Source organism: Peromyscus leucopus, chromosome 13 (assembly GCF_004664715.2).
Source record: "Peromyscus leucopus breed LL Stock chromosome 13, UCI_PerLeu_2.1, whole genome shotgun sequence".
NCBI lineage: Eukaryota > Metazoa > Chordata > Mammalia > Rodentia > Cricetidae > Peromyscus > Peromyscus leucopus.
This window is the reverse complement of record NC_051074.1, coordinates 13,239,499-13,262,447: the sequence shown is the minus strand read 5'-3', so window position 1 is coordinate 13,262,447 and position 22,949 is coordinate 13,239,499. Positions and strand designations below refer to the sequence as shown.

Below are 22,949 nucleotides of genomic sequence, written 5' to 3'. Positions count from 1 at the left end.
TGATTCAGACATCTGGCTGTGCTGCTGAAGAACATCAAATAATACGTAGCATTCTTCTAGGACCCTTTCCACTTTGTACGCAGTGCCTCCCTCCCTTCTTGGGTGGCTCTTCTGTACCCCACTCATCCATCCCATTAAGAATTGTAGCTCTTGATAATGTTATGTGTGAAGGATTTCTATTACAACAAGCCTGTTAAGATGTTGTCCAAGCCGGATGGTAGTGGCACACACCTTTAATCCCAGCACTCGGGAGGCAGAGCCAGGCAGATCTCTGTGAATTCAAGGCCAGCCTGGGCTACCAAGTGAGTTCCAGGAAAGGCGCAAAGCTACAAAGAGAAACCCTGTCTCAGAAAAAAAAAAAAAGATGTTGTCCAAACAAAACCTGCTCTGTATCTTTTTCATTTATCAGTTCTTAAATCTCTCAAAATCACTCCAGAATCCAATAAACATTTTTTTATATCACTAGTTAAGCTGAATATCCATTCATAAAAGGACCCCCAGGTAACAGAAAAATTCCCAGTTAAATGAAATGACTTCATATTATCCACTGGGATTCGAGTATAAGTATTCCCCTCAACAACATCATTTTAGGAGCTAGAGAGATGGCTCAGTGTTAAGAGAGTTTGTTGGTCTTGCGGAGGACCAGAGTTCAGTTCTGATCACCCAAATTGGTCTATTTACAGCCACCTGTGACTGCAGCTTCAGAAGATCCAATCCACTCTTTTGCTCTTTGCAGGTATTCAAATGCCTGTGAACATATGCATATGCAGTCATACCCCAAAAGAAAAATAAAACAAATCTTTAAAAAAATACTTATTTTTATAGGGTTAGATGTAAGGAGTATGTTTTTCTTAAATTTATTTGTCAGTTAGTTTCAATGCTTTGTAAAAATTTATCTTAGTTTAAAACAGTTCTATTAGTAGACATATGACTACCACTGAGAACACATTATCATGCACTGACCAAGGCTTTGTCTCTATCACCAGAATTTAAATCTCAGCTTTATCATTTAAACATATAACATTGGGCAAATTATTTAACATGTTAAAATAACTTTTAAAAAAACAGCAGAAGTAATTATTTAGAACACTGTAGCATTACTTTGAAGGCTTTGGAATCATTAGGGGACAGAGGAGCCTGTGTAGGGGAAGAAAGCCTAAGGCCTGACCTTCAGAAGTTACATCCAGCCTGGTTCCAGACTATGTATTCTGCATCAGATCAGTGTCATAGCAGGACATGTACCTGTTGGCACTGAAGAACTGCCCTACCCTGTCTTTCTAGCTCCGATGCGCTGAAATCCTGGGGCAAAGTGTATCTTAACTCCCTCAAGTTGTTTCTGTCACATACTCTCATTAAAATATCTAAAAAAACACCTGACACATCATAAAGGTGGTTAATAATTTCTTATGATGAGTTAGACTACGTAGGTAAGACAAGATTCCCATATACCTTACACTGAATACCTTACATATACCCTCCTCAGAGTATCAGATCATCAGTGTCACTTAAATGATTTCCACAATGTTTCCCCACTACTGTTATTACTTTTTATTTTGTAATGAATGCATAGTTTGCCAATGAATAGTCTGAAAGTATGCAACATCCTTTTCCTCATCAACATTTTAGTTATTAATTTCAGGACCTTAATTATTTTTGTATTATTGATTGTCATTTTACCATAAGACCTTTGCCTTTCCTTTCTTCTATTGCTTGATTAGGTGAGTATAAATCAAAGGTGCTATTATTTTATTAAATAAGTTAGAAGTCATAATGTTTATATTGTTGCTCAAACGTTTTCATGTTTCAAAAGAATAACTCTGGTACAGCAAGATGGCTTTAGTGGGTCAAAGCACTTGCCAAACAAGCCTAATGACCTCAACTCAGTACTGGCATCCATGGTGGAAGGAGAGAGTTGACTCCTCAATACTGTCCTTGACTTCTATATGTACACTGTGGCATATTGCATACACACATACATGAATACACACACACACACAAACACACACACACACACACATTACAAATGCAATAAAATAAAATTTTAAAGAGTAATTTTGATTTCTATATCAAAAATAAATTGTAGATGTTTAGTGGAAGAAAGGAACATCATGGACAGCTGTGTTAGTCATTTCTCTGTCACTATGACAAAATAATAGAGATAATTCCATTACTGTAGGAAATCTTTGTTTTCAGTTTCAGAGATTCCAGTCCGCAGTTGGATGACCTCATTGCCTGTGAGCTTGTGCTGAGACAGAGGCTCACAGGGGAGAATGTAAAATAAGAAATCTTTACCTTGCAGTCAGGATGTGAGAATGAGAAACAGACATGGCGTCCTAATTAATTATGATCTCTATTAGTCCCTAAGTCTTAAAGCTTTTATTGTATCCCACTAGCAACAATTAGAGGACTGAGGTCTTTTGTTGTCGTTGTTGTCTAGTCATAATTTTGTTTGTTTGTTTTCAATACATCCCAGTTGCCATTTCCCCTCCCTATCTTCCCTCCCATTATCTGCCATTTCATCTCCCTTCTCCTCCAGATCCACTCCTCCTCAATTTCCCTTCAAAAAAGAACAAGCATCCCAGGAATAGCCACCAAACACACATGACAAGATACTATAAGACCAGGCACCACCCCTCATACCAAGGCTAGGTAAGGCCACTCAATTGGAGGAAATGGAGAGGACTGAGTTTTTAACACTTATACCTTTGTCAAACTCAGCTGTACCATAAACTTTAAAAATCACTTAGAGAGAGATTTGTGACTTTTTGTTCTGCCTTGGAAACAGAACAAAATATATGGATGTTGGATATATTTTGGAACCAGAACAAAGCATATTGGTTGATGAATTAATATGATGTATTAGTCTGCCGAAAGAGAGAACCAGACTGGTGTTGGGAGGGGAAGTGTGTATGTCAAATATGATCTAACAAATGACTGCCCTCACTAGAGAGGCTGGCAAGTCCCAAACTGTCATTGTGTGGCTGGCACAGAGCCAGGAAAGCTGGTATTCCATTTATATCTGAAGGCAGTCTCTAAGAGAACCCTCTTGCTCAGAGGAGGCCATGTTTTAATTCCATTCAAGCCTCCAGCTGACTGATTAATGTGCACCTACATTGGAAAGAACAATCTGCTTCACTCAGTCCACTGATTTAGATGTTACCATTGTGCAGAAACCCGGACACAGCAGAATCTTACTCATCCAGAGCTATCAGGGCACCCTACGGTGCAGTCAAATTGACTCATCAAATCAACTATCACCTATGAGATTGAAGAGATGGAGGTGAGTGCCACTCAAGGGGGCAGAAGCCTTCATCTTTTGAATAGTTGGTGAGAAAGAGATAACATTTTAGAAAACATGAAACCCTAGCGAATACTAACAATAGCTTCTTGGTTCTTTTGACCTTTGTTTACACACCCTGACTGTTCCACTATAATAGTTTAGTGCATGAGCCAATGTCATTTGCATATTCTCGCTCTCTCCCTCCGTCCTTCCCTCTCTCTCCTACCCCTCTTTGTGAGTGTGTGTGTGTGTGTGTGTGTGTGTGTGTGTGTGTGTGTGTTTTCCTTTCTGTCTCTAATTTTTTTTGTGGCAAGATCTTGTGCAACCCAACCTACGTCAAACTTGTCATGTATTGGAGGATGACTTGGAGTTCTTGCAGCCATCTGTCTGTCTCCGCCTTTCAAGTGCTGTGATGCATGCACCACCACCACAGCTGGCTGTAGATGTAACCGTCTTATTACATAAGAAATACAGAGCCAAATACAGAGTTAAAAGCCCAAGAGGTCAGAGCAGTAGCTGAGAGCTGAGACTTAACACTGCCTTTCTTACCCTTCCCTGCAGCTGTCCTCTCTTGCTATTAGCTCTGACCCCCAGGCAACTTTATTTATTAGCATACAAATAAAATCACATTTCAGTACAAATAAAATATCACCATAGTTGGCTTGTTTGGGTTTTCTCTACTTCAGACTCCTCTGCCAGGAGCATGCTGTTGACATTTAGGGAACAAGTAAGACAGCACAGTACCCCAAAGAAGCTCTTCCCCCTTGAGAAGCTCTGTGTTCTCTTATTCCCTCTGTAGTAATGATATTTTCAATGATACAAAGTTTCAGAGTGTATCTTAACTTTGAGGAAAATTATATAATACTGAGGAATGTCTTGATAGGTACAGATCTGTTCATCTCAAAAATTTCAAGTAAGTGCAAAGTTTTGTTTTGTTCTGCACTTATTGGTGGTTTGTTGCTATTTTTTTTTTTTCATTTGGTAGAAAGAGTCTAAATATCAAGTCTTGAGAGGCCTGAAATACTCTATACAGATCAGGTTGGTTTCATACTCACAGACAGCCACCTGTCTCTGAAAACCCAGTGCTGGATTAAAGCTGTGCATCTCTGTGTCTGCCAGGTGCAAGGTTTTATGTTACTATGTGACTATGGGTGTTTCCCAGAAGAAAAGCCAAAGCATCCTGAAGTAGCATCATCAGGGTGCCTCAACAATAAGAAACTGCGGACAAAAATTTCAACAGTGACAGGAACCCAGTACAGCTGTGGCTGCTGGAGTGAGCACAAACATGAAGCACATCCCTAAGTGTAGAGAAGTGCCACTCCTTGATATGGCAGAGAGATATCTCTCTCCTCACTAAAATAACTTGGACAAATGATATAATTTTCAAAAGCTGTGTTACTTAAAAGTCAATCTACCTTATCCTCTGAACACTAAGACACTATATCTCAGAGTAGAAATACGCATGCTGTAGCAGAGTTCTGACAGAGAGAAGCTGCATAGACAGAAAGGCTATCTTGGTCACATCACTGAGACAGTTTCTCTTCCCTTCTGAGCTGTCATCATTAATCGCTGACCTCCGGTACAACTTAGTCCTTTTTCCCTTAGTAATTATAGTCTACAATTAATGAACCTCCTGAATGAATAGGATTGAGACAATCATTTCTGATTTTTCTTAAGCCAGATGTAAATGGTATCTGGCTTTGGGATACAAGCAAATGGGATGTGTAATGTCCAGGAAGTGTCCTTCTCCATTTCTCTCTTGTTTGATTGAAGTTAGAGATAGCAAGAACTTCCGATGTTATTTTGGAAGAATTAATCTGGCATACAGGAATTGGAGGTAGCAGAACAATAGGATTGACAGAGCATGGATTGCTGCTACATTGGTCTCCACACCACCATGGATTACAAATACCTGTGTGGTAGTTTGATGTAATTGCCCCCCCCCCCCGTAGGCTTATAGGGAGTGAAATTATTAAGAGGTATAGCTTTGTTGGAGTAGGTGTGGTCTTGTTGGATGAAGTGTGTCACTGTGGAGGTGGGCTCTGAGGGCTCATATATGTTTAAGCCATGCCCACTGTCTCAGATCGCTTCCTGTTGCCTGCTGATCAAGGTGTAGTTCCTTCTCCACTCTCAGCTCCTTCTGCAGCACCATGTCTTCCTGCACGCCTCCATGTCTCACCATGATGATAATGGACTAAATCTGAAACTGTAAGCCAGCCCAATTAAATGTTTTCCTTGATAAGAGTTGCAGTACTCATGGTATCTCTTCACAGCAATAGAAACCTTAACTAAGTCAACTTGTTTCTGTTATTATTACCTTTTGTTTTTGTCTTGGTAACTAAATTCAGGGCAAATGCTTAAGAGGCCCTACCTTTGGTTTCCTGGGCCCAATGCTACATAGCAGACTTGTTTTGTTTAAAGCCAGAAATAAAGTTTTTTCTCCGTATAAAGGCCTCCAGTCTGGCTTAGTTTACAAACTCTTTCAAGATTGTGCATATGTGATTCCTTTGAGTTTTTCCCCATTACATTTCTATTTAAATATTTGTCTACCAGGAGGCTGTCTTTTATCATTTCCACTCAAGCAACCACCAACCTTATCTAGCTTGATCATCTTTCAAATTATCTCCTCCACACATTAGCTGCATATCTTATCATCTATACATATTATCTTCCATTATTTTTGCTTTTACTGTTGTTATATGTTTGTCCACTAACTGAAGTGCCAGCTACTCAAGGTCAATGACTTATCTGTTTTCTGTTGTATAAGCTGTTAGTAAAATATCTTCATATAGAGGATGCTTAATCTGTTTGTTATGAATGTTTGAATAGCAATAACTTCTTACTGTCTAACACTCTGCTGAGTCTATTACAGAATTAACTGAAATAACTGTCACGTCATAGTTTTATGGCATATGTGGCAGAGCTGTTATTGGTTCCACTGTACAAAATGTATCCCTTCCCTTTCTTCTTCGTGTTTGTACCCATTTCCACAATATAAGCAGGAAACATTTTAAACCTGTTGTTAAAGTATATGGCATCAACATTGTATCTTTTATTTCTATCTATCTATCTATCTATCTATCTATCTATCTATCTATCTATCATCTATCTGTCTATCTGTCTATCTATCTATCTATCTATCTATCTATCTATCTATCTATCTATCATCTATACATCTTTATCATCATTAAGATACACTATCATCTATGCAAATGTATATATGTATGTATGTATCTGCTTACCTACCTACATGCTATCACTTATCTATTATTTATCTTATCTTTGTGTCTTGTTTCTCTTTTTCTGTGTGTCTATTTGTCTCAGTTCCTCAGACACTAAGCAGACTCCAAATTACTTTCCTTCCAAACTGTTAGTCACAGAACCACTGCCTCTCTCAACTCTGTCTTTGAACATGTCCACTCATCTAAAGCACTGACTATATGTGTTTGAGATATAGAGATATTTAAATCTCTATATATCTTACATATATAGAAATTTAATAATTTTAAAATATATAGAAAATTTAATAAAAATATATAAAATACACAGAGAAATATATATATATATACACTAAAATTTGATGTATAGAGATACAGAAAAATGGGGACTGAGACATCTACATTGAATAAGAATATTTTCCTATATTTATTTAAAAAACAACAAAAAACCCATTCTGATCACTTAATGATACCACTTACTGTTGCCACAATATTTCCTTTAGTGTAAAATATAATAGTTTGTTCAACCAGATTCATGTGATGAGCTGCAGCAATTCTTTTTGTTTTAGTTTAGATACACTGTCCCTCTCTCTTTAGTCAATGGAGTCATTTTTAATATTTTTAGTTGCTCTGAATGGTGTAAAGTAGAGAAGAACCTTAATCTAACCCTGGTCAGAAGCCCAAGGCTGGGAGTTCATAGACCCTGGGGTAGAACCTGCTGTTGTTAAAGTCTGTTGCACTGCTAAACAAACGTGCTGTTGAATTGCCTCTTAAATATTTGTATTCATGCCCACGGATCTCATCTGTTCTCAACCTTGGTCAGAGCTTCCACAGTGGGCAGCAGTCAATAGAGGGGTTCATAACTGGACAAAGCGCTGAGAACAAGACACTGAATGCTTAGCCCTAAACGGGACACCAACATTAATTCCTCCCCACAGCCCTGCCTCTGCTGCATGGATCAGGAAATACCACAGACCAAGAGGCAGAAAGAATGGGAAGGAGTGCTGTGAAATATTCTTATGGGTGTAAGGTGGCTATCACCCTCATGAACTCACACCAGCTGACCTGCAAGACTTCCATCAGATCAGGCCAGGCAAGAGCTCAGTGTAATTTCTGAGTAGCAATTGGCAGTTGATGACTGCTGGGAGTGAGGAATCATTCATTTTTGAGGATGTGGTCATAGGTAGGTATCCCATGATGGGTAGCATTAATAGACTTAGTGGATTGGAGAAAAATAAATAAAAGACAGACTTGGAACAGGGATATTATGGAGGGAGAAGAGGGACTAGATATGATCATATTTCATTCTCTATGTATATGAAATTTTCAAAGCTAAAGAAAAATTTTAATTATTTATTTTTGAGATCATAATATAATTAACATCATTTTCCCTTCCCCTTTCCTCTCTTCAAACTCTCCCTTGCATCCCAGTTGGCTGTCCTTCAAATTCATGGCCTCTTTTTCTTCAGTTGTTTACATATATGCATATATACATATTTCAACAAGAAAACAATTTAAAAATTGCAGTTATATTCTTTGTAATAAACATATCTCTGTGTGATTGCAGTATTAAATCTACAAAGCAACTTCTGTACCTAAGGCCCAGGGAACATTATAGAAAGGGAGTTGGAGAGATTGAACAAACCAGAGGATCATGGAGTTCGCAGTGAGACTGTGTCTGCTAGTAATGTCAGAAGCTAGGCTTCTAATGTTTTGCCAACAATACTGTCTAAACATGAGCTGAACAAGGACAACAACAGACATGCCAAAGTGGATGGAGGAACACCCACAAGGTCTAATCCTACACAAAGAACTACAGGCGACTAAGGAATGCTGAGAGCAAGAGAAAGAGTCTTCCACAGCGAAGAATACACCAAATGTTTAGCCCTGAAAACAAGGAAACATTTTTAAAATGATCATTGTAATTCTTTTTTTCTATTACTGGAGGGAGATAAGACCCCTCTTCTCCCTCTCCCCCCTCTTATTTCTTTATTCCACATGCATTTATTACATAGTGTTTGACTCCCAGACACTACAAGAAGGGCTGGAAAATAAAGATTATTTGGGTATTTAGCTGTCTGGAGGAAGAAAGTTCACTGAGGATACAGACTCTAATATAGATAACAAGAGGTTAGCACAATACATGTCTTGGGAGAGAAGAGAACAGTGTATTATGAGAGGAGAGGGAGGAAATGAATTGTCTAGAGGTGGCAGGAGGTGAGCCTAGCTGTGAGTGACCAGAAGGAACTTGTCCTGTAGAGTAGGAAGGAAGTGGAGGTGCAAAGCACAGTTTTTTTTAAAGATTTATTTATTTATTATGTACACAGAAGAGGGTGCTAGATCTCATTACAGATGGTTATGAGCCACTATGTGGGTGCTGGGAATTGAACTCAGAACCACTGGAAGAGCAGTCGGTACTCTTAACGTCTGAGCCATCTCTCCAGCCCTGTAATTCTTTTTAATATAAACATATCTCTGTGCAATTACAGTATTAAAATACTGTAAATAAGCACTAATCTTTTTTCACTGTTTTCAATTATACATTGTATGAGATACTTGAATGGAAGAGATAAAAAGAAGGATACTGTGAGCACTTGGGCTGTTTCTTTGCTTTTATTTAGTTAGTATAAAATTCCATGGGGCTAGGAAAGTAGCACACGACTCGTTAATTCCAGAAACTCTGGAGGCCAAGGCAGGATGATCCCAAATTCAAAGCCAGCCTGGAAAATGTGGGGAGATGCTGTATGATACAAAAATCTTAAGATGCTAAACACATAGACACGGACGGACGGACATGCACGCACACACACACACACACACACACACACACACACACACACACAAACACAGGACTCTGTTGTAATAATTTGGGTGGAACAGCTGCAGAGAGGGCTCAGATGTTAAGATTGCTTGCTACTCTTGCAGAGGACCTGGGTTTGGTTCCCACTGTCCCTATATTAGCTCACGACTGTCCTTAACTCCGGGACCAGGAACTCTCACACCCTCTGGGGGTATCAGGAACAGGTGCAGTACACATGCATACAAACAGGCAAAACACTCACATATTGTCTTAGTTACTGTTCTTTCACTGTGAGGACAGGCCACGACCAAGACACCTTACAGGAGAAGGCACTTTTCATCTTTGTAGCACCCTTCAGTCCCCTTCCTTCCACTGTTGCAACACAAAGAATGTAACGAAACAGGGTTGGCCATGCTTTCAGAACCATCAGTGTGTGTTCAAGATGAAGAAGCAACACTTTTGCTAATCATTGTGCAAACGTCCACTGCTAGCACTGTGAGAGTGAAGATGCCTTAGTTGAAATCTAAATGTGTAACTGTGGCTGCTGCTCTGCTTGGAGTAGGGTACTTTGAATTTGTTCATCCAAACTTACAACAGAGCCACTGCTGTAGGTAACCAAATGTCATCAAATCCAGCTTTTCTGGGTAGGAAGATTACTTCATATTCCGTAGAAAGTATGATGATCTCTATTTATACTGATATCCACTTTAAATACAATTTATTTGGGCTGGGAGGATTACATAGTGTAGGTAATTATCCCAGAATCTGAGCACTCATAGCTTATTTTCAGAATCTCATATCAGAGAGGCAGGCACCAGGTTTTTGTTTGTTTTTGAGACAAGCTCTCTCTGTGCAGACCATGTTGTCCTTGAACTCACAAGACATCTGCCTGCCTCTGGATCCCAAGTACTAGGATTAAGGGTGTGTGCCACCACACCAGGCTAAGTGTTAGTTTTGATCTTTGAGAATGGCTATGTTATAATCTAACCATCACAAGTAGGCGGAGGTAACTAAAAGACAGATAATGTAAATAAAGTCCAAAGTGGGAGAACTGAGTCCAGCTTCCCTATGAGTATTGGGCCTGCTGTCAGCATGCTGCCTTGGGAGGGCTTTTGATTCTCCTGGGGGCACAGATTCTTCAGTGTGTGACACTTAACCCACCAGTAATTATACTCATTTAAGGACCCATAACAAAGAACACATCAGTCCTTATTTCTGCTCTGCCAGACCTAATGACAATCTGGACTTTTTTTTTTTTTTTTTTTTTTGAATGTTCGAGTGATATATCTCACATCTCAATACCTCAGCCCACTAAGTACAGCATGTACAATCAAAACTAAGATTTCACAAGAGCACATTTATCGTAGTATTATGTAGGGCTCTGTGTACATATTATTAGGGATTGCTTCCTACTGGAATGTGAGCCCCACAATGTTTGTGGTATTTGCCAGTTTGTCTTGGTGGATGAACTCCTACAGACTACAACAATCTTTAGCACACAGGAAATACATATTTCTGATGATCAACGAAATAATAAATAAACAGATTGGAATTACTGTCAATCATGCAACACTATTAATGTCTCCAATCAGTTTTCCTTTTGTTTCACATATTCAAATTATTTGCATGATGGTCATTTTCCACTTTAGGCTTGGGATATGCTGCCCAGAGCAAGCCATGTATATGAGTATTTAAAGTTTTATTATACTTTCACTTTGGAGAAACTAAAACCAAAAAGACGGTCATGACCTTGTGAACGTTGGTGGTAATAGGGAAGGATTTGTTTCTAGGAAGGCCGACAGACGAAAGTCTTATTAGTGTTCACGGAATTCAAACTATTATACCTGAGGGCGGCCTGATTCTTGGAGCACAGGATTCTTGCCTCAGTAAGTAACAAAGGCATAAGCAGCAGCGACAGGTTCTCCTGAAAGGTCTTCCTGACGCAACTGTGTTTGCAGCTTTCATATACATACCCAGGGGGAGCTCTGGCCCACAGACTCCCACAGTCTCTATTTGTTACCAGTCCCTGGGCTTGGGAAAAGAGCTCTGCACCGAGATTCACGTCGTGCCGCCCTCGCATCCACGACACTGCGATACTGCCGCCCCCTTCCCTCACCCGGTGGAGGTCGGGTCTCACGCCCACGCAGACCATTGAGGTTGTCACTTGCGGCGACAGGTGTGGCGGAGAACAGCGCTGGCACCTCGAGATGCGGAGGACCCAGCTCTCCAGGAGTGTCCTGGAAGCTGCGGTGGCCACGATGTGCCAGCAGGGGAGGGCCCGGAGGCGGAGACTGGTCCGGCACTAGGGCGCTGTCACCTGCCCAGAGGCGGAGCCAGGAAAGAAACCAGCCTTTGGCTGATCTCAGACACTGGAGTCCAGAGAACCCTTCTTGACCATGCAGAGCGCCAAAGGAATTGAGAACCCGGCTTTCGTCCCTTCCAGCCCGGACACCCCACGCCGTGCGTCTGCTTCTCCCTCCCAGGTGGAGGTCTCTGCTGTGACCTCCAGGAATCAGAATGGGGATTCTCAGCCTCGGGAATCTGAGGAGCCCCAGAAGTCGTCTGAGCCATCTCTGCCTTCTTCAACTCCTCCAGCTTCGGAGGAGCCGCCGGGGTCACAGCTATGCGAACTAGAGGAGGGACCTTGCGGGTGGAGGGACTTCCACCCCAGGTGTCTCCAGCTCTGCAACACTCCCCAAGGCTTTCTGCTTCACTACTGCCTCTTGGCCCTCACGCAAGGTAAAGTCCAGCGCCAGCTTCTGGGGACTTTGGCTGAGCTGGTGGTTGGGTGGGGTCGAGCCGGGGAAGAAGAGGAGGCTGGTATAGGGGAACCCCACAGATTGACCTGGTAGTTAATGCTGCACTAGGTAACCCCCACCCCCACACCTTGGGCTTGGAACTTGAAGAAGCTCTTGCCCGCGGGTGTCCACCCCTTTCAGCGGTCCTCTTCTAGCTTCCTCCTTAGATAGCATCATTTAAAACCTGGCATGCAAGTTTTTGCTATTTTGTGTTCTGCCTCAGTTTCGCGGAGTGGATTCCTCTGGGGAAGGTTATGAATGCGTTCCTTTGGGAAAACGATAAGCCTTAGGGTAGTCTGGTGTGCATTTTAAAACCTCACTGTCTACTGGGATCTAGGGGAGTCAGCTGTTTAATCTGTTTTGCACCTAGGAAGAATTAAAAGCTTTGCAAATAGGAGTGGACTGATTTTCTGAAAGGAGGGGAGCAGGTAGAAGTACTTAAATTATGTAGCATAGATTAAATGTGGGTAATTCTATTTTCTGTGTATTTGAGAATATGGGCACTGGTGCAACCCAGTGAGCAAAGGAGAAAAAGCTTCCAGCCCTGAAGAGGTGAACCTTTATTAGCTCTTTATCAAGTGTCTGTTTGTTCTAGGATCTCTTTTCAGTTCTCTTGGGACTAACAGATTAAGCCTAGATTTATCCCCCCAGGAGTTTGTGATCTAAACCGAGTTTCGCTGCTGAGTGCGAGGTGTGGCGGCTGCGGAGGGAGGTAGGCTTTTTGGAAAGAAAGGAAGCAGAAAGCAAGAAGTTGAAGGAAGCCGGTTTGCCCCCAAGGCAAGGAATAGAATAAACGGGAAGTTATTCGAACGAGATAAACCGGGGAGGGATGGGCAGAAGGTGGGACAGTTTGAAGGACAGATATGCTGAAAGTCAAGTTCGTTTTGGTATTATTTGGGCCATAACCTCAAACAATTTTGTAATAGTCAAGCATTGGTTGAAAGAAAGCAACCCAGGAGAGAGTGAAGGGTTGGTTACTGGAAATTGTTCTTTGCTAAATTAATTTAAAAAAACAAACAAACAAACAAACAAAACTAAATTGAAGTCTCTGTCTTCTGCTCTTGTTTTGTTTCTGTTTGAAGGAACTTGCCTCTTTCTTTGCACCTTTTGGGTGCTAAGTAAATATTTGTTAACCCTAAGTAGCTTTCAGCTCATTTCCTGAGGATTTGTGCTATAGCCATTTTCCTTTCCACCGTTTTTTGTTTGTTTCGAGAGACAGGGTTTCTCTGTGTAGCTTTGTGCCTGTCCTGAAACTCGCTTTGGAGACCAGGCTGGCCTTGAACTCACAGAGATCCGCCTGCCTCTGCCTCCCGAGTGCTAGGATTAAAGGCGTGCACCACCACTACCCGGCTCCACCTTTCTTATCCCTCCACTTTCCTTTCCAATTACCTGGTGGTTGTAGTTACCTGAAGCTAGTGACAGTGGAGTATCATTGCTATAGCTGTGTAGAATTAAAAAGTAAAATAGATCTTGTTTTACCTTACATTTCACTCTATGTCTATGTTACTCTAAGACACTTTATATTCATCATAAAGTATTGTTTTAAGTTATTATTGGATAGAATTGGTTCTCTGGAGGGGGTGTCTGGTTTAGTTTAAAGCATCATTTACTAGGCTTTAAGAAAAGTAGTCTGAGAAGAAAGTAACCCAGTATATTAATTTATGCTGAAGTTTAGGTTTCAGTGGCTGACAGTGTATTCCTGTGCGTCTCCCTACCCTGGGGAAGTCCATATCCCATTATATATTAATAGACATTTGATTAGGCAAGAAACAAATTGAGGAAGGAGTTGAAGAGGCATTTCTCAAAGGCCATGGGTATCTCAGCATTCAACCTCCCAGGGAGCCTCCTATCCTCACACATCAAATAGTCTGCATTCTTTCTGAACTGATTCAAATGCAGTGCTCTTGGAATGTGTACAGCATAGAATTGGGGAGTCACAGGGCTAAATGCTTATCTCCTTCTAGATATTTGCAAAATGAAGGTTTACTGTAAAAGCAATGATTTCTAGTACCTAATTTTTATTTTATTTTTTTGAAGACAGGGGTTTTCTGTGTAACCCTGGCTGTCCTGGAACTCTCTTTGTAGACCAGGCTGTCCTGGAACTCACAGAGATCCTCCTGCCTCTGCCTCCTGAGTGCTGCAATTAAAAGTCTGCACCATCACACCAAACAGAACTAATTTTAAATCATTGTCATAGGTATATTGGAAGGTTGATGTTTAGTTGGGAAATTTTTTGTGTTATCAGGTAACTGCTTTCTTATAAAAGTTGTTTCTAGGTGCTTTACACATGTCATTTGACAATCTCCAAATTACTAACTAGTTTACAGTTTAAAAAGAAGAAACACACACACACACACACACACACACACACACACACACACACACCCCACAATTTTAGGACATTGAAAGCTGTTATACCAATTTTGTTAATACATTTTCAGTTGCAGTCTTGATAAAACAAGACAAACTGTAGTTACTATGAAATGTTTATATTCAACCCAATTAATAATGAAAAATTTTCTTAGTAGCTCATAAATACCCTTAACTAAAACTTTCATCACTTTTAGTTTTTAGCTTATTGTCACATTTCTGTTCCTGCAGATTTAACCTGTATCTGGACAAGACCTCTTAAAATTGGTCAATATTGGACACTCAGTCTTCTTTACCTCCTAGTCCTTTACTAATTATTCTTATAACAGGCAGGTAGATTCTATGTAGCATTTTCTTCTATATTTTCTTTTGAATGTGATTTAGAATGTTAGTGGTCAAATGATGTTTATTTTTTTAATTTATTTTTTAATAGTGTACATTTTAAGTGATGTCTCTAAGATGGACTTGGTGTACATACCTATAATCCTAGTACTTGAGTAACCAAGGCAGATTCTAGATCAGCCAAGGGACTTTGAAGTACCATATCTCAAAGTGGGAAACAAAAGCTTCACTTAGTGTTTGTGAAGTGTTAGAAAAAAGAAATAGACTTGAGAGCTCAACTTCCTCTTCTTGAAACTAGCTCAGGCTGAACTGTAGTTACAGATAAGTGTGTCTGAGACTAAGCAGGTAATTGAACCTTGCTGTAACATCCGTCCTCTGCGGTCTCTTGTACTTGCTGTCCTCTTTCCAAAGAGTTTGTGGAGTGTGCTGAATTTAAGAACTCTCTAGAAAACTGGTTTTTCGGGACTTTACTAGTCTAACTTTTGTTCGTCAGTGAAAGAAAAGTGAATTCAGACAAATAACGATAATTTAACATGTAGTAAACACTGCTTTTGTAGAACACCTGAAAACATAAAATTTTACAATGTGAAAAGTGAAATGATTTTGGAGGAAATATGTTTGGACTGCCTAACTTTGAGACTTTCAGAATTGTTACACTTGAAAATAGCAAAACCTAGTGGTTTTCATTGCTAATTGTGCACACACTGAAACTAAAACAACGCATTTGCTCTTTTTTAGGTGTTGTTGTAAATGGCCTAGTAAACATTAGCATTTCCACCATCGAGAAGCGCTATGAAATGAAGAGCTCACTGACCGGTTTGATATCATCCAGTTACGATATCTCCTTCTGCGTTTTGTCTTTATTTGTATCGTTCTTCGGTGAGAGAGGACACAAACCTCGCTGGCTTGCGTTTGCATCTTTCATGATAGGGCTGGGAGCTCTGGTCTTTTCCTTGCCACACTTTTTCAGTGGAAAATATGAATTGGGATCCGTCTTTGAAGGTCAGTCTCTGTTATGTTTTTGTTTGCATGGAAACAGGTTCATTGACATGTGGACAGTAGAGTAAGGGCTGAAGTCTCCTCTGCTGCTTTGTGTGGATTGCATAACGTAGGAGATTGCAGAGACAGACTGTACATTATTTGTCACATCAGTGGTCCTCCAGGTTTGTGCTTCTCTGATGCTCACTCCCCATATGATGCACGGTCCCTTTCAAACAGAAACGAACTCTTTCAGGTGTTCAGCTTACTGGATTTCGAGACTCGTAGATTTTCTTTTGTACTGCTGTTACTTGCAGTGATTTCACCTCTGTGTGCTGGACGTGCACATTCCTGGTTTAAGACAGTGCAGGTGAATTGGCCTAGCAGGACATTTTCTCAGAACTGAAGCCTAGTTTTTCCTTTGGCTCTAGTTTGGACATGTAGCCTCAGAGTGACCTGCAGACCATGTTACCCTGAGTAAACAAAGTCATTATTCAAAGGCTTGGAAGGAAATTTGATGGACCTTTTTTTTCCCCCAATCATTTTTTAATGGTAAAACAATTACACTAGAGCTAGAGGAATGTGCTTGGGACTTGTGGAGTTCACCTTAGCAGCTTTATGTCCTTTCTGGGACTGGCAATAACAAATATTGAGAAGCCTTTAGAAATTAGGTTAAGTGTGGGAAAGGCCTGGAAAGATAAAAGAGAAATCGAGATGTTGCACTATAGGCATTCTTTTTTTGTTGTTGTTGTGTTTCAAAATTTTAAAAATGAATTGATTTTATTTTATGTGCATTGGTGTTTGCCTGGATGTGTTTTTGTTGGATCTCCCTAGAACTAGAGCTATAAACAGTTGTGAGCTGCCATGTTGTTGCTGGGAATTAAATCTGGGCCCTCTGGAAGACTGACTAGCCATTGCTTTTAACCCATGAGCCATTTCTGTATCCCCTAGGCATTCTTTGTTGAAAGTGAAGATTTTAATATTTTTTGTGCTAACATTAGAAATAATATCAAAGCAGGCTGGAGAGGTGTCTGTCATTAAGAGCAATTGCTGCTTTTGCAGAGGACTTGGATTTGCTTTCTAGCACCCATGTGGTGTCTGTCTCATAACCATCTGTAACTCCAATTTCAATGGATTTGGTGACCAGTTCTAGCCTCATACATTTATTTATTTATTACAAATATAATAAAAATAAACATCTTGAAAAATAATATTAGAATTGTAATGTTTCCCAAGACTGATTTCCCAATTGCAAGATAACAAGGAATAAAATGGCATTCTCGGTATTTTGCTTTGTATTATGCGCTCAGTTTTAGGAGTACATTTATTATATAAGAATACTTCATTTAGACATAAAAATAGGAAATGCAAGCATATGGATGAAGAGAGGATGCACTTAAAATATGAAAAATTTAGAATAAATAAGATAGGAGAAGATACTGTCCGCGGAAGGAGCACTTACTGTTAATTGTAGTGTATTATCTGGCATTGGGCAACATTGCATAAGGCCAACTGCATGATTTCACTGGGGGTAGTTTTAGGAACAAGGCACACATTGCAGCATAGGCTGTGCTGTTACACCTTGAAATCTAAACAGCACAGAACATTCAATCTAATCTGCCTCAGAAGAACAGACTCCCGATTCTGGGATGGGATGAGTGTGTTTGTGTTTGCAGTGGTTAGACCCTTACTGCTGCAGTCAACCAGTTGAGTTTCTTGGGTTTTTTTTGGGGGGGGGGGTTAACATATGTATATTTAAACTTTTTATTTTTGAGATTATAGTAGAATTATAGCATTTCTCCCTTCCTTTTCCTCCATCTAAAACCTCCCATAGACCCTTCTTGCTCTTTTCTAAATTCATGGCCTGTTTTTTGTCACATGTACATATGTCTATGAATATATATATGAACATATATATAATGTTACATTTAGGAATAAATATATATACACATAAATATTTTTTTCTTAAACATAACTGTCTCAGTCTGTATAATGCTACTTGTATGCACGTTTTCAAAGTAGACCATTTACTATTGCATAACCAATTGGTGTGCTCTTCCTGGAGAAGTCGATTTTCCTGCTCTTTACTTTCTTTAGTTTCTTGTGGTTCTCTGTGTAAGATTTTTCTTGTTCTTATTTATTTTTTTCTTTTTTAAAAGGACACCTGTCTTTTTTTTAAAAGATTTATTTATTTATTTATTTATTATGTATACAGCATATATGACTGCAGGCCAGAAGAGGGCATCATATCTCATTACAGATGGTTGTGAGCCACCATGTGGTTGCTGGGAATTGAACTCAGGACTTCTGGAAGAGCAGTCAGTGCTCTTAACCTCTGAGCCATCTCTCTAGCCTATATTCTTATTTACTTATTTGTTGGTTGGTAAGGTTTCTTTCTTTCCTTCCTTCCTTCCTTTTTTCTTCCTTCCTTCCTTCCTTCCTTCCTTCCTTCCTTCCTTCCTTCCTTCCTTCCTTCCTTCCTTCCTTCTTTCCTTCTTTCTTTCTTAAGATAGGGTTTCTCTGTGTAGCCCTGTCTGTCGTAGAGCTCGCTCTATAGACCAGGCTGGCCTTGAATTTAAGAGTGCCACCTGCCTCTGCCTCCAGAAGGTTGAGACAAAGAGTGTGTGCCTGCTAACCATGTCCTCCTAACTTCCTTGTTCTTAAAGGAGTTTTGTTGACAAGCCTCCAATGTTATAAAGCAAAACATAAGTACCTCATCTACAAAACCTTGACCTCTGTGTCAGTGATCTTCACAGTCTATCTCCCATGGCTGTGGCACACACCTGAAGTTATAGCCATTCTCAACTCTCCATATCCCAATGGGGAATACCTACAAATAAGAAAGGCATTTGCAGTGTGTGGGAAGAACTGGCTCAGAGCTGAACCTGAAGCAAGAGCAGAAACTTTTAGTAATTATTGTGTATTATGCAAGCTTCTTACTGCTCTTCTGGACAATTTTCAGTATTTTAGTAGATCACACTGAGTAGACCACTGACATGGGAAAATTCAACTTGCCTTTATGGTTCTGTGCCATGTCTGTAATAAATATTGTTTACGTGGAGTACACATAGTACTAAGATAACAGCAGTGAAGAAGCTGGACATGGGGACATATGTCTGTCATCCCAGGACTTGGAAAAACAATAGTAAACGTTTTATGTCATTTGCTGTTTGAGGAAGGATACATAATTAGCAAGCAAACAAGACAGTTGAAGGTTAAAAGTCTCTTAAGTGGGTTCCAAGAAAGACTACAGTGATGGTAGCTACATAATGAAGGAACAATCTTTAGAGATGTTCTTCAGGCTAGAGAAAAAACTCATGGGTTTCAGAAATGGTCAGTTGTGGTCAGCACAATCATAAGGGCAAAATGTGCTGTGAAGTGAACATGCAGAGTGGAAGCTAGCCAGACTGACCCTCTGTGTTCGCCTTGACCACCTGGGACTGTGTCCTAGAATGTGTAGGACTAGTGAGAACAGAGTCAGGAGTGGAAATCAAGAATTTTTAACTTCAGGATGAAATGCTTATTATATCCAGTGTTCAGTACATATACTTAAACATGCTAGCCTAAATGCACAAGCCCACAAGCTGGTCCTTGAAGTGCAAACACTTTACCAGAAAGGCTTCTTTACTCTAATGTTTGGTAAAGCCACTTTGACTTTTCGGGAGGGTTGTTAGTTACTCTTCACACTGTCAATATATGCAAACATGCTTAGCTACTGTTTTGAATTTTGTAAATTTTTTTTTCCTCAGCAAACATGCCATTATGGCTTGTGCACATAGAGGCAGAGAGCTAGAGAGAGAAAAGCTTTTCCTTAACATAGACTACAGGAGTAAAATTGCATTACATGTCTGAAAGAACGCATGCATTTGAACACAGAATTAATGTTGAACTCATAAATACCTTTTCTGTTATTGTCTAGAATTTTACAGCAAATGATCCAATAACTTCATACTGATTTCATTAATGGTAAACAACTACTAAAATTAATCCTGCCTTTAGTGCCCTGTTTGTTTTTAAGATTTTTATGTTTATTATTCATGATTTATTAGATATTGGGATGATTTAAATATTTTTTTTCTGAGCCTAAACAGTTTCTTCCTTCAAGACAGAGTATCATGTAACTCAGGCTGGCCTTGAACTGTGTGTAGGCAAGGATGACCTTGACATTCTGATTCACTTGCTCTCACCTGGAGTTATCGGACTACAGGCATATGCTACCGCTTGCGACTCTGTGGAGTGGAGAATAAGGGCCTCTTGCATGATTAGCTAGCTACCAATTGAGCTGTGTCCCCAGTCCTTCTTCCTTAGTACAAGAAGTCAAGTATCATATAAAACAACAACAACAACAGCAACAACAACACAATCTCTTTGTTCAAATAAGTTAATTCACTTTCACAACTGTGGAAACCTGGAAAAACGGAGGAATTATTTATCTAATTCTGAGAAATACAGAAAAAGAAAAAGGTTGGCATTACAAAAGGAAAACAAGTATGTTGAAAGTTAGAAGCCCCAAGACACACTTTGTTCATGAGTGATGTAATAATACCTAAGGCAGGGAGCTGGGATGGAGCTTTTCTAGCAATATAGCAGCCAGAATTTAGGTCCGAGCAGAGCACAGACTACAGTTTGAGCTCTGGGAGGCAGAGGTCAGAGGATTAGAAGTTCAAGTTCACCTTCAGGCTCCACAGCAATTCAGTTAGCAGCCTGGAATGCATGAGGCCCTGTTTCAAAGCAAAAATAAACACTACAAATCCTTAATGTAGCTGGGTGGTGGTGGCACAAGCCTTGAATCCCAGCACTCAGAGAAAAGCTGTCTTGAACACACTTAAAAAAAAAAAGAAAAGAAAAAAATAATAAAGGAAAAGAAAAAGAAGCAACAATGAAGCAAAAAGCCACAAACACAACAACAAAAATAAATAACATGAAAACTCATGTTATTAACCAAAATCACCCCTGCCCTATAGTTTCATTGGAAACGAACATTGAGGAAATAGTTGTGATAGTGTTAACTTGAGGGAAATCACTTTGGATGAGTTAATCTCTCTGAGGAGATTAAAGTAATGTAATATAGTCAGTGGGTAGATGAAAACAAAATATGAAATATGAGTAGCATGTAAAATGTCTACAGGTGTGAGAATGACACAGAGGACTGTGAGAGTCAGCGAAGGTAGAAAGGAGGAACTTGGACCAGCACGGTTTCCCACTGTTTTGTACAAAAACAAAGTAGATCCCAGAGAAAGATGGCTTTCCTCACCTGGAGATTTTATAGGGACATAAAAGTTGGAGGTGATTAACTTTGAATGGAGATGATGGAATATATCACAGGGGAGTTCTGGCTGTTGTTATTGGATACAAAAGAGAGAAAGTTTTAAAGAAATAAATACTCCTAGGGGTTAAGTTGAACTTACTGATTTGAAAACGGAAAAGTGTCATAAAAATTTCAAATAACTAATATATGACACTGCTTAAAACTTATCTTTTCACTTCTGGTATTGACATCCACTTTTTATGCTAGATTTTTTGACAAAGTCAAACCCAGGCTGGCTTTGAGCTCTATGTAGCTGAGGATGACCTTGAACTCTGGTCTTACCACCTTTCTAACTATAGGTGTGAATCACCACACACAGCTAGACACTCATTGTTGATGTAGCCTTGATTGTTGTGGAACTCTTTTGTAGATCAGGCTGGCCAGAGACTCTGCCCCTTGAACGCTGGGATTAAAGATGTGCACAACCATGCCTGGCCTTTTGTTCATTTGGTCTTTTTGTTTGAGACATAGTTTCTCTGTGTAGCCCTGGCTATCCTGGAACTCATTCTGTAGACCAGGCTGGCCTCAAATTCATAGAGATCTGCCTGCCTCTGCCTCCCAAGTGCTGGGATTAAAGGGTGGCTCTATCAATGCCCAGCCACAACTGGTCTTTTGATGTGTCTTACGGAAACTGTAATCTTAGCTAATGAATGATAAAGCTATTATTTAAAATGTAGCAAATCTTTATCATATAACACTTTGGTTTTATTCAATGTCATCTTTATTCCTTCTGGATAAGCAAATAATGTTGCTGAGTAAAATAATTTCTGCATCTCTCCAAGAGACTCTGGGAAGTCACTTTCAAACATGGAAAGTCATTACTGAACGCAACAAAGCTTTTTTTTTTAATCAATTGTCGTTCCTGTTACTATTTTCTGTCCCCTTTATCCCAAAGAAGGTAACCTTCAATGAGAAACAAATTCTATTTGCAGAGCATTAGATTTCTAACATTTTAGGATCTGTAGGTTAGGAAGGATTGGTGGCCCTGAGTAGCTCACTTGAAACAAATTGCTCTAAGAAAATGTGTATAATGAGAGTTAATTTCTAGTTTCTATCTTCTCCTTTATCTTATACTCTGGCAGAATTTTCTTGCTTGTGCACTTAAAATTTGGAATCTTTGTTCCTGTATATTAAAGAAGACGTGTCAAAGAATCCCAAGGTATTTTAAATGTTAACTCTATACAAGTGATTTTTGTTTTATCACGAGGATTCCTTCTTGGGTGATACTTTTAAAAATTGGACTCACTCTTATTTTTTTATATTTCAAGTGCACTGCTCTGCAACAAATAAGAGGAACAGGAGCGAGACTACACCATGATGTAATGAAATAAATGCTTTAGTGTAAATGTAGGTCATACAATAAAAGGAGTAGAGCTAACCTTCAGGGCTAGTAAATGCTTCACATGAAAATAAAATTCGGGGTATCTAGTAGTAATTACTCTGGGTGATTGTTTTTATTTAATGTTTCCTTTATTATTGCCTAGTACTTATCCATCATGGAGGGACACACCTTCTTTTTTGGGGGGGGGGGTTAAAGACAGGGTTTTTCTGTGTAGCTTTGGTGCCTTGAACTCACAGAGATCTGCCTGCCTCTGCCTCCCAAGTGCTGGGATTAAAGGCATGTGCTACCACATGCCTTCTTATAAGTCTCTATAGGAAGCATCTATTCACTGTGTATTTAATACTGCAGTGGTCATTTGTTCAGCAAATATTCTACTTCGCATGCTATTGATGCCATAAACATATACTCAGACCTATGACAGAATCACACCAATTTTCTCTACACTTGCTCGCTAAAATAGTAACCTGGAAGAGGAGCTGCAAAGAAGTGAAGTCAACAAAAAAGGGATGGGTA

At 39.7% G+C, this 22,949-nt stretch overlaps 1 protein-coding gene across 1 annotated transcript in view; it reads left to right on the top strand.

Annotated features, from left to right (window-relative positions):
• The first annotated feature begins 11,540 nt into the window (after positions 1–11,540).
• The window catches only part of Slco4c1 (solute carrier organic anion transporter family member 4C1), a 57,106-nt gene continuing 45,697 nt past the window's right edge, over positions 11,541–22,949 (top strand). Inside the window, exons 1-2 of the mRNA XM_028879085.2 lie at positions 11,541–12,037; positions 15,547–15,810. Coding sequence (XP_028734918.1) covers positions 11,695–12,037; positions 15,547–15,810 — 607 coding nt within the window. The 5' untranslated portion in view covers positions 11,541–11,694. The remainder of the gene's footprint in view (positions 12,038–15,546; positions 15,811–22,949) is intronic.